Raw genomic sequence first — 12,899 nt, forward strand, 5'->3', positions numbered from 1 at the left:
AAAGTTTTTGGAAAATGAAAAATCATCTATGTTGAAATTGTGAATGATTATTTGAAAGCTTATAAGCAACTTGGGGCTAGAATGTCTCTAAAAATTCATTTTCTCCACTCTCATCTTGATTTCTTTCCACCCAATATGGGTGATGTAAGTGATGAGCATGGGGAATGATTTCATCAACAAATCAAAGAGCTAGAATACCGCTACAAAGGCAGACTTACACCAAACATGCTGACGGACTACTGCTGGTTTTTAAAACGAGAAATGAACACGCAACATAAGCGTAAAGGAAGACGCCAAAGCTATTTTTGAAAAACATAAAAATAATATTCACTTTACACTTTTGTTTTGTGTTTTATTGGTTTTAGAGTTACTTTTCCATCTAGTTGCTATTGTTCTTATGCCAAATAACGGTAATCTACGCTTAACATGTTGATTATATTTGTCATGAATTATCACATTATTGTATTTTTGGTAGGAGTATAACAATGATAGCGCAAAAACCTGACGTGCTACAGTAAAAATGATTGTAGATTCGGAATCAGCGCTCCCAAATTACCAATGAGCACTATTTCGACTAATAGTAGCAAAGTTTTGTTGACTAGTGTTATGGAAAAAACTGGCAGGAAAACAAACAGGATATACGCATTGGAATCTAGCAGAGGGTGAGAAATAAACAGCATTAACTACTGACTACTAGATTAACACTAATATTCTAGATGACGCGCGACAATAGTGTAACGAATAACCAAACATTATCCGTCAGTTTGTGATCTAAAAGATTTATATCAAGATTTCTGAAGACGTTTGACTTCTCAATATACTTCCATATGAAGTACACCATGTCTAAGCCATAACTTCTGTTATACATTTATGTGGTCTTTTAAGAAATTGAAAGTAACTGAAATTTCTGTTTTACGAAAGCTAATCCACGTCATCTGTGAAGATGTTTTATTTTATTAATATCCAGAAAATAATATTCGTTCTATTTTCCAAAGGCAACGATAATATAATTTTGTAGTTTCTTAACTGATGTAAGATTTGCTTTTATTGTTGTTGTTGTAGTTCTTGCTGCAACTGTAAATTTGAGGAGTGATGTTATTGCTGGTATTCTAAAGAAAATTCCAACGACACTACATTTGCTCGTTCGAACTTAACACGCATATATTTAAATACATCTATTCAGTCAAACACACACACACACACACACACACACACACACACACACACACACACACACACACACAAACACACACACACACACATACACACACGCACACACACAAACACACACACACACATGCACACACGCACGCACGCACGCACGCACATACACACACATACATACACATGCACACACGTATACATATTGGAAAAGTACGGTTTTTCTGCGCAGTAACTACGAATGTGATACTACTACTACTACTACTACTACTACGACTACTACTACTACTACTACTACTACTACTACTACTACTACTACTACTACTACTCGATATTATTAAATGTTATTGCTGGTGATGTTGAAAATGCTTTATTAAGTAAAGTGAAAGTTGTGTTGTGTCATTAAGAAGTGGGTGTAGTCGTCAGCTGACTTTTCATATAAAAACAACGATAATTTATATTTCTACTCCACATTACAAAACTAACAAGCACAACAACAACTAAACCACCTCCAGCAACATAAACGACAAGCAAAAAGTAAGTTAGATATATTCCTAACAATTTTATAATGCCTAACGCAAACGATACAAGTTCGGATCAGGTTTTTCAGGACGCTATTCATGGATCTATGGAGTTGCCACCACTCTGTGTAAAGATTATCAATACAATACAATTTCAGAGATTACGTAATATCAAACAACTAGGTTTGTGTTATTATGTTTATCCATCAGCTTCGCATAATAGATTCGAGCATTGTCTGGGGACATGTCATCTAGCTGGGAAAATGATTCGCCATCTTAAGCAGCAAGATTCCAATTTGGGTATAACTGATAGAGATATACTATGTGTTGAAATTGCTGGTTTGTGCCACGATTTAGGACATGCACCTTTTTCGCATGCCTTTGAAGGTATTATTAATGAAACTCGAGGAGAAGATAATAAATGGAAACATGAAAAGGCATCGTGTTATATGTTGGATCATCTTCTTGGAGAGAACACATATATTAAAAACAAACTTGAGACTGATGAAATTGATTTCATAAAAGATATTATTATTGGTGAACAAAGGAAGTCTAAGAAGTCAAATTTCTTTTACCAAATTGTCAGCAATAATTTCTATAACATTGACGTTGACAAATGGGATTATCTGGCGAGAGATTCCCATTTTCTTGGCATTGGAACATCCTTTGATCACGAAAGAATGCTGAAAATGTCCAAAGTAATAGATGGCACGCTATGCTACAGAGACAAAACGCTTAAAAATTTCTATGATATGTTTTATTCACGATATCGACTACATAACACGGCTTACCAGCACAAAACTGTTCTCCTGCTTAATAAACTACTTGGCGATGCTTTCAATTCCGCAGATAAACACCTCGCAATTTTCGAGAGGGTGGACGATATGAAGAAATTTACTTATTTTACTGATAGTATTTTGGAGGAGATGTTAAAGTGTGAGGGGAGTGAATGTCTCGAAGACGCCCAGAAAAAACTGAAGGCTATAATCGGTCGGTCTTTTGCATACAAAGGCACCGTCACAGACACAATCGAGGGCACAATCACGGGCACAATCACGGGCACATTCGAAGACAGTGATACGAGGAGAAATACAAGGAAGAGGAGAATCGATGCCAAATTTCGGGCCGATTGTAGAGAACAGGGCACATTCAGGGAAGCAATCAAGGATAAGAAACTGAAGCAGATCAAGTGCACAATCGTTGGCAAAATCGAGAAAACGACCGAGGGTACAATAGAGCGAGAAATATTTGAGGGCAATACGATCAAGGGCAGTATCGAATATAATATCTTGCGCACATCGGAGAGTAAAATGAAGGGCGATATCAAGGGCACACTTCATGGTGAAATCTTGGACAGATCGGAGAGCAACATGCAGGACAATATCGAGGGCACAATCACGGGTAGCATCAATGAAATAATAAACAGCACAGACCGGGTTTCAGTCATGGAAACAGACAAGATCTGCATAGCCCGTTTTGACTATGGAGCTAAAAAAGATAACCCACTATTGAAAATACCATTTTATAGGAAAGATGGAAGCAAACTTAACGACAAAACAACTGAAGAACTGGAAAATATGCTTTTTCTGCCAAAGAAATTTCAAATGAAAACCAGTCATTGCTTTGGAATGAATTTGTAAGGAAATTGTAACTAAAAGAAGAAACAATTAACGAAACCAAAAGAAAAATAAAGCGGAGACAATATTCAAGAGAGAGATCAATAACAAAAAAAAAAAAATCAGATCGAATATAACCAATGAAAGAAAACAAAATCATAGACAACTTGTGAGATGAGTAATGACACTTGGCAAAAAATTAAAATTATAAAAATATATTGAAACTATTCAAACATTGAAAGCTTAAAAATACTAATTGGACAACATTCTCTATTCTAAATTAAAAGAACTTTTTGATCGGAAATATTTACTTTTAAGAAAATCTTTAAGGTTTTGAAAAAAAAAATTAACATATATTTCCTTACTTATAAATTAAATCCTCTCATTGAGTCACGAAAGAAACATATGAGAAAGATTTATTCTTTGCTTAAAATTTGGTAAAAGTTTAAAATTTTAAAAACATCTTGAAACTATTTTTAAATTCAAAGGCTAGAAATATTAAGCGAACAGCACTTTTTTCCTAAATTAACTATGTTTTTTTTACTTTTCTACTAGAAATATTGTCTAGTCTTCGATTTCTTTAAATTTTAACATATATTTTCTTACTTTCAAAAATTATAACCTCTCATTGAGTCATGTTAAGAATATGGGAAAACCATCACTTTTTTGTTTAAGATTTGGTAAAAGTTTAAAAGTGTAAATGTATATTGAAACTTTTGTAAGATTCAAATGTTAGAAATAATAAACGTGCAATAATTTTTTTGTAAATTAACCATCGATTTTTTTTTGTTTTGTTTTCTCTTCGATTTCTTTAAATTTTATCATATATTTCCTTACTTTGAAAATATATAATTTCATTGTGTATCATTAAAAATGTATATGAGAATTAGATAATTTTTTGTGTGTGGTTGGTTGTCATACATGCACGCGCACTCTCTAACAGACTCACATTGACACACTCGATGCACCAGTAATTGTGTCGATAAGTCGGGCGTCCTTTTGTTGAAATAACTTTTTTCATGAATAGAGAAAGGCAGAGAGTAGGCTGAATTGTATCTGTGCCGCATAAAACTGTTAAAGGGATTTCATTCGTGTTATGACGTTCAAATTTTATTCGAGATTGACGTGACTATAATTCTTAAAGTTTCAATAAAAGAAGTATTAATTGAGCACATTGTGTTGATGTGAGCGACTTGACCATCTCCTCATATTTGCTGGCATTTTGTCCAAGAAAAGCATTTGGGTAGAGAAACTTCAAAATGAATAGTCTCCCTTAATCTTGTAATGATATTGAAGGAGATAACTCGTTATATTACTTTTGTTTTATTTATCTCCCTTCGTTGTTGTTTTACAAACAGGATATACGCATTGTAATCTTGCAGTGGGTGAGAAATAAACAGCATTAACTACTGACTACTAGATTTACACTAATATTGTAGATGAGGCGCGACAATAGTGTAGCGAGTAACCAAACATATAGGTCAGTTTGTAGAGGTCAAATATGTACCAAATATATTTCACCTGATCTAGAAGATTTATATCAAGATTTCTGAAGACGCTTGGCTTCTCAATATACTTCCATATGAAGTACACCATGTCTAAGCCATAACTTCTGTTATACATTTATGTTTTCCTTTAAGAAAATGAAAGTAACTGAAGATTCTGTTTTACGAAAGCTAATCTACGTCATCTGTGAACATGTTCTCTTTTATTAATATCCAGAAAATAATATTCGTTCTATTTTCCAAAGGTATTGATTATATAATTTCGTAGTTTCTTAACTGATGTAGGATTTGTTTTTATTGTTGTAGTTCTTGCTGCTACTGTTGATTTTTCAGAGGAGTGATGTTATTGCTGGTATTCTAGAGAAAATTCTAACGACACTATATTTGCCTTGTTCCAACTTTACACACATACATTTACCTACATCTATTCATTCACACACACACAAACACACACACACACACACACACACACACACACACACACACACACACAACACTCACACGTGCATTCACATACACACACACACACACATACTTACATACACATGCACACTCGTATACTTATGTGAAAACATCGGGCTTTCTGCGCTGTAGTTAAATCCGAATGTGATAATTGTACGCTAATAATATAACTACTACTACTACTACTACAACTACTACAACTACTACTACTACTACTACTACTACTACTACTACTACTACTACTACTACTACTACTACTATTCGATATTATTAAATGTTATTGCTGATGATGTTGAAGATGCTTTATTAAGTAAAGTGAAAGTTGTGTTGTGTTATAAAAAAAAGTGGGTGTAGTCGTCAGCTGACTTTTCATATAACAACAAAGTTCACTTCCTGTTTTTGTCCTGCCAACATCGGAGACACTTTCTGATCGCTTATATTATTTGTGACACCAGATATTTCATGTCAATGCGACTGAGATAATTTCAAATCAAATATTAGAGATATTCAACTAAATATATCTGGATAATTTATATTTTTACCCCACATTACAAAACATTACAAAATTATAACCTCTCATTGAGTCATGTTAGAATATTGAAAAATCATCACATTTTTGTTTAAGATTTGGTAAAAGTTTAAAAGTGTAAATGTATATAGAAACTTTTCTAAGATTCAAATGTTAGAAATAATAAACGTGCAATAATTTTTTTCTAAATTAACCATTGATGTTTTTTTTTCTTTCTTCATTTCGATTTTTAAAAAATTTTATCATATATTTCCATACTTTGAAAATATATAATTTCATTGTGTATCATTAAAAATGTATATGAGAAGTAGAGAATTTTTTGTGTGTGTGATTGGTTTTCATACATGCACGCGCACTCTCTAACAGACTCACATTGACACACTCGAAGCACCAGTAGTTGTGTCGATAAGTCGGGCGTCCTTTTGTTGAAATAACTTCTTTCATGAATAGAGAAAAGCAGAGAGTAGGCTGAATTGTATCTGTGCCGCATAAAACTGTTAAAGGGATTTCATTCGTGTTATGACGTTCAAATTTTATTCGAGATTGACGTTACTATATCGTGTAATCAACATCGTGTTGATATAGATAAACTTCAGAATAAATAGTCTCCCTTAATCTTGTAATTATATTGAAGGAGACAACTCGTTATATTACTTTTGTTGTATTTATCTTACTTCGTTGTTGTTTTACAAACAGGATATACGCATTGGAATCTAGCAGAGGGTGAGAAATAAACAGCATTAACTACTGACTACTAGATTAACACTAATATTCTAGATGACGCGCGACAATAGTGTAACGAATAACCAAACATTATCCGTCAGTTTGTGATCTAAAAGATTTATATCAAGATTTCTGAAGACGTTTGACTTCTCAATATACTTCCATATGAAGTACACCATGTCTAAGCCATAACTTCTGTTATACATTTATGTGGTCTTTTAAGAAATTGAAAGTAACTGAAATTTCTGTTTTACGAAAGCTAATCCACGTCATCTGTGAAGATGTTTTATTTTATTAATATCCAGAAAATAATATTCGTTCTATTTTCCAAAGGCAACGATAATATAATTTTGTAGTTTCTTAACTGATGTAAGATTTGCTTTTATTGTTGTTGTTGTAGTTCTTGCTGCAACTGTAAATTTGAGGAGTGATGTTATTGCTGGTATTCTAAAGAAAATTCCAACGACACTACATTTGCTCGTTCGAACTTAACACGCATATATTTAAATACATCTATTCAGTCAAACACACACACACACACACACACACACACACACACACACACACACACACACACACACACACACACACATACACACACGCACACACACAAACACACACACACACATGCACACACGCACGCACGCACGCACGCACATACACACACATACATACACATGCACACACGTATACATATTGGAAAAGTACGGTTTTTCTGCGCAGTAACTACGAATGTGATACTACTACTACTACTACTACTACTACGACTACTACTACTACTACTACTACTACTGCTACTACTACTACTACTACTACTACTACTACTACTACTACTCGATATTATTAAATGTTATTGCTGGTGATGTTGAAAATGCTTTATTAAGTAAAGTGAAAGTTGTGTTGTGTCATTAAGAAGTGGGTGTAGTCGTCAGCTGACTTTTCATATAAAAACAACGATAATTTATATTTCTACTCCACATTACAAAACTAACAAGCACAACAACAACTAAACCACCTCCAGCAACATAAACGACAAGCAAAAAGTAAGTTAGATATATTCCTAACAATTTTATAATGCCTAACGCAAACGATACAAGTTCGGATCAGGTTTTTCAGGACGCTATTCATGGATCTATGGAGTTGCCACCACTCTGTGTAAAGATTATCAATACAATACAATTTCAGAGATTACGTAATATCAAACAACTAGGTTTGTGTTATTATGTTTATCCATCAGCTTCGCATAATAGATTCGAGCATTGTCTGGGGACATGTCATCTAGCTGGGAAAATGATTCGCCATCTTAAGCAGCAAGATTCCAATTTGGGTATAACTGATAGAGATATACTATGTGTTGAAATTGCTGGTTTGTGCCACGATTTAGGACATGCACCTTTTTCGCATGCCTTTGAAGGTATTATTAATGAAACTCGAGGAGAAGATAATAAATGGAAACATGAAAAGGCATCGTGTTATATGTTGGATCATCTTCTTGGAGAGAACACATATATTAAAAACAAACTTGAGACTGATGAAATTGATTTCATAAAAGATATTATTATTGGTGAACAAAGGAAGTCTAAGAAGTCAAATTTCTTTTACCAAATTGTCAGCAATAATTTCTATAACATTGACGTTGACAAATGGGATTATCTGGCGAGAGATTCCCATTTTCTTGGCATTGGAACATCCTTTGATCACGAAAGAATGCTGAAAATGTCCAAAGTAATAGATGGCACGCTATGCTACAGAGACAAAACGCTTAAAAATTTCTATGATATGTTTTATTCACGATATCGACTACATAACACGGCTTACCAGCACAAAACTGTTCTCCTGCTTAATAAACTACTTGGCGATGCTTTCAATTCCGCAGATAAACACCTCGCAATTTTCGAGAGGGTGGACGATATGAAGAAATTTACTTATTTTACTGATAGTATTTTGGAGGAGATGTTAAAGTGTGAGGGGAGTGAATGTCTCGAAGACGCCCAGAAAAAACTGAAGGCTATAATCGGTCGGTCTTTTGCATACAAAGGCACCGTCACAGACACAATCGAGGGCACAATCACGGGCACAATCACGGGCACATTCGAAGACAGTGATACGAGGAGAAATACAAGGAAGAGGAGAATCGATGCCAAATTTCGGGCCGATTGTAGAGAACAGGGCACATTCAGGGAAGCAATCAAGGATAAGAAACTGAAGCAGATCAAGTGCACAATCGTTGGCAAAATCGAGAAAACGACCGAGGGTACAATAGAGCGAGAAATATTTGAGGGCAATACGATCAAGGGCAGTATCGAATATAATATCTTGCGCACATCGGAGAGTAAAATGAAGGGCGATATCAAGGGCACACTTCATGGTGAAATCTTGGACAGATCGGAGAGCAACATGCAGGACAATATCGAGGGCACAATCACGGGTAGCATCAATGAAATAATAAACAGCACAGACCGGGTTTCAGTCATGGAAACAGACAAGATCTGCATAGCCCGTTTTGACTATGGAGCTAAAAAAGATAACCCACTATTGAAAATACCATTTTATAGGAAAGATGGAAGCAAACTTAACGACAAAACAACTGAAGAACTGGAAAATATGCTTTTTCTGCCAAAGAAATTTCAAATGAAAACCAGTCATTGCTTTGGAATGAATTTGTAAGGAAATTGTAACTAAAAGAAGAAACAATTAACGAAACCAAAAGAAAAATAAAGCGGAGACAATATTCAAGAGAGAGATCAATAACAAAAAAAAAAAAATCAGATCGAATATAACCAATGAAAGAAAACAAAATCATAGACAACTTGTGAGATGAGTAATGACACTTGGCAAAAAATTAAAATTATAAAAATATATTGAAACTATTCAAACATTGAAAGCTTAAAAATACTAATTGGACAACATTCTCTATTCTAAATTAAAAGAACTTTTTGATCGGAAATATTTACTTTTAAGAAAATCTTTAAGGTTTTGAAAAAAAAAATTAACATATATTTCCTTACTTATAAATTAAATCCTCTCATTGAGTCACGAAAGAAACATATGAGAAAGATTTATTCTTTGCTTAAAATTTGGTAAAAGTTTAAAATTTTAAAAACATCTTGAAACTATTTTTAAATTCAAAGGCTAGAAATATTAAGCGAACAGCACTTTTTTCCTAAATTAACTATGTTTTTTTTACTTTTCTACTAGAAATATTGTCTAGTCTTCGATTTCTTTAAATTTTAACATATATTTTCTTACTTTCAAAAATTATAACCTCTCATTGAGTCATGTTAAGAATATGGGAAAACCATCACTTTTTTGTTTAAGATTTGGTAAAAGTTTAAAAGTGTAAATGTATATTGAAACTTTTGTAAGATTCAAATGTTAGAAATAATAAACGTGCAATAATTTTTTTGTAAATTAACCATCGATTTTTTTTTGTTTTGTTTTCTCTTCGATTTCTTTAAATTTTATCATATATTTCCTTACTTTGAAAATATATAATTTCATTGTGTATCATTAAAAATGTATATGAGAATTAGATAATTTTTTGTGTGTGGTTGGTTGTCATACATGCACGCGCACTCTCTAACAGACTCACATTGACACACTCGATGCACCAGTAATTGTGTCGATAAGTCGGGCGTCCTTTTGTTGAAATAACTTTTTTCATGAATAGAGAAAGGCAGAGAGTAGGCTGAATTGTATCTGTGCCGCATAAAACTGTTAAAGGGATTTCATTCGTGTTATGACGTTCAAATTTTATTCGAGATTGACGTGACTATAATTCTTAAAGTTTCAATAAAAGAAGTATTAATTGAGCACATTGTGTTGATGTGAGCGACTTGACCATCTCCTCATATTTGCTGGCATTTTGTCCAAGAAAAGCATTTGGGTAGAGAAACTTCAAAATGAATAGTCTCCCTTAATCTTGTAATGATATTGAAGGAGATAACTCGTTATATTACTTTTGTTTTATTTATCTCCCTTCGTTGTTGTTTTACAAACAGGATATACGCATTGTAATCTTGCAGTGGGTGAGAAATAAACAGCATTAACTACTGACTACTAGATTTACACTAATATTGTAGATGAGGCGCGACAATAGTGTAGCGAGTAACCAAACATATAGGTCAGTTTGTAGAGGTCAAATATGTACCAAATATATTTCACCTGATCTAGAAGATTTATATCAAGATTTCTGAAGACGCTTGGCTTCTCAATATACTTCCATATGAAGTACACCATGTCTAAGCCATAACTTCTGTTATACATTTATGTTTTCCTTTAAGAAAATGAAAGTAACTGAAGATTCTGTTTTACGAAAGCTAATCTACGTCATCTGTGAACATGTTCTCTTTTATTAATATCCAGAAAATAATATTCGTTCTATTTTCCAAAGGTATTGATTATATAATTTCGTAGTTTCTTAACTGATGTAGGATTTGTTTTTATTGTTGTAGTTCTTGCTGCTACTGTTGATTTTTCAGAGGAGTGATGTTATTGCTGGTATTCTAGAGAAAATTCTAACGACACTATATTTGCCTTGTTCCAACTTTACACACATACATTTACCTACATCTATTCATTCACACACACACAAACACACACACACACACACACACACACACACACACACACACACACAACACTCACACGTGCATTCACATACACACACACACACACATACTTACATACACATGCACACTCGTATACTTATGTGAAAACATCGGGCTTTCTGCGCTGTAGTTAAATCCGAATGTGATAATTGTACGCTAATAATATAACTACTACTACTACTACTACAACTACTACAACTACTACTACTACTACTACTACTACTACTACTACTACTACTACTACTACTACTACTACTACTATTCGATATTATTAAATGTTATTGCTGATGATGTTGAAGATGCTTTATTAAGTAAAGTGAAAGTTGTGTTGTGTTATAAAAAAAAGTGGGTGTAGTCGTCAGCTGACTTTTCATATAACAACAAAGTTCACTTCCTGTTTTTGTCCTGCCAACATCGGAGACACTTTCTGATCGCTTATATTATTTGTGACACCAGATATTTCATGTCAATGCGACTGAGATAATTTCAAATCAAATATTAGAGATATTCAACTAAATATATCTGGATAATTTATATTTTTACCCCACATTACAAAACATTACAAAATTATAACCTCTCATTGAGTCATGTTAGAATATTGAAAAATCATCACATTTTTGTTTAAGATTTGGTAAAAGTTTAAAAGTGTAAATGTATATAGAAACTTTTCTAAGATTCAAATGTTAGAAATAATAAACGTGCAATAATTTTTTTCTAAATTAACCATTGATGTTTTTTTTTCTTTCTTCATTTCGATTTTTAAAAAATTTTATCATATATTTCCATACTTTGAAAATATATAATTTCATTGTGTATCATTAAAAATGTATATGAGAAGTAGAGAATTTTTTGTGTGTGTGATTGGTTTTCATACATGCACGCGCACTCTCTAACAGACTCACATTGACACACTCGAAGCACCAGTAGTTGTGTCGATAAGTCGGGCGTCCTTTTGTTGAAATAACTTCTTTCATGAATAGAGAAAAGCAGAGAGTAGGCTGAATTGTATCTGTGCCGCATAAAACTGTTAAAGGGATTTCATTCGTGTTATGACGTTCAAATTTTATTCGAGATTGACGTTACTATATCGTGTAATCAACATCGTGTTGATATAGATAAACTTCAGAATAAATAGTCTCCCTTAATCTTGTAATTATATTGAAGGAGACAACTCGTTATATTACTTTTGTTGTATTTATCTTACTTCGTTGTTGTTTTACAAACAGGATATACGCATTGGAATCTAGCAGAGGGTGAGAAATAAACAGCATTAACTACTGACTACTAGATTAACACTAATATTCTAGATGACGCGCGACAATAGTGTAACGAATAACCAAACATTATCCGTCAGTTTGTGATCTAAAAGATTTATATCAAGATTTCTGAAGACGTTTGACTTCTCAATATACTTCCATATGAAGTACACCATGTCTAAGCCATAACTTCTGTTATACATTTATGTGGTCTTTTAAGAAATTGAAAGTAACTGAAATTTCTGTTTTACGAAAGCTAATCCACGTCATCTGTGAAGATGTTTTATTTTATTAATATCCAGAAAATAATATTCGTTCTATTTTCCAAAGGCAACGATAATATAATTTTGTAGTTTCTTAACTGATGTAAGATTTGCTTTTATTGTTGTTGTTGTAGTTCTTGCTGCAACTGTAAATTTGAGGAGTGATGTTATTGCTGGTATTCTAAAGAAAATTCCAACGACACTACATTTGCTCGTTCGAACTTAACACGCATATATTTAAATACATCTATTC

The 12,899-nt window shown here is 33.1% G+C and overlaps 2 protein-coding genes and 1 long non-coding RNA gene across 3 annotated transcripts in view; 2 read left to right on the forward strand and 1 right to left on the reverse strand.

The window, feature by feature from the left end:
* The window catches only part of LOC149129112 (uncharacterized), a 59,090-nt gene that overhangs the window by 27,245 nt on the left and 18,946 nt on the right, over positions 1-12,899 (reverse strand). The gene's annotated exons all lie outside the window — the stretch shown is intronic.
* Positions 1,629-4,075, forward strand: LOC149129116 (deoxynucleoside triphosphate triphosphohydrolase SAMHD1-like). Its single transcript, XM_089346771.1, has one exon. It carries the CDS (start codon positions 1,730-1,732, stop codon positions 3,320-3,322), a length of 1,593 nt encoding a protein of 530 aa, XP_089202897.1. The 5' UTR covers positions 1,629-1,729; the 3' UTR covers positions 3,323-4,075.
* On the forward strand, positions 7,491-9,937 carry LOC149129117 (deoxynucleoside triphosphate triphosphohydrolase SAMHD1-like). Its single transcript, XM_089346768.1, has one exon. It carries the CDS (start codon positions 7,592-7,594, stop codon positions 9,182-9,184), a length of 1,593 nt encoding a protein of 530 aa, XP_089202894.1. The 5' UTR covers positions 7,491-7,591; the 3' UTR covers positions 9,185-9,937.

The sequence above is a fragment of the Octopus bimaculoides genome, unplaced genomic scaffold (assembly GCF_046866305.1).
Source record: "Octopus bimaculoides isolate indiv1 unplaced genomic scaffold, ASM4686630v1 contig149, whole genome shotgun sequence".
Classification (NCBI taxonomy): domain Eukaryota; kingdom Metazoa; phylum Mollusca; class Cephalopoda; order Octopoda; family Octopodidae; genus Octopus; species Octopus bimaculoides.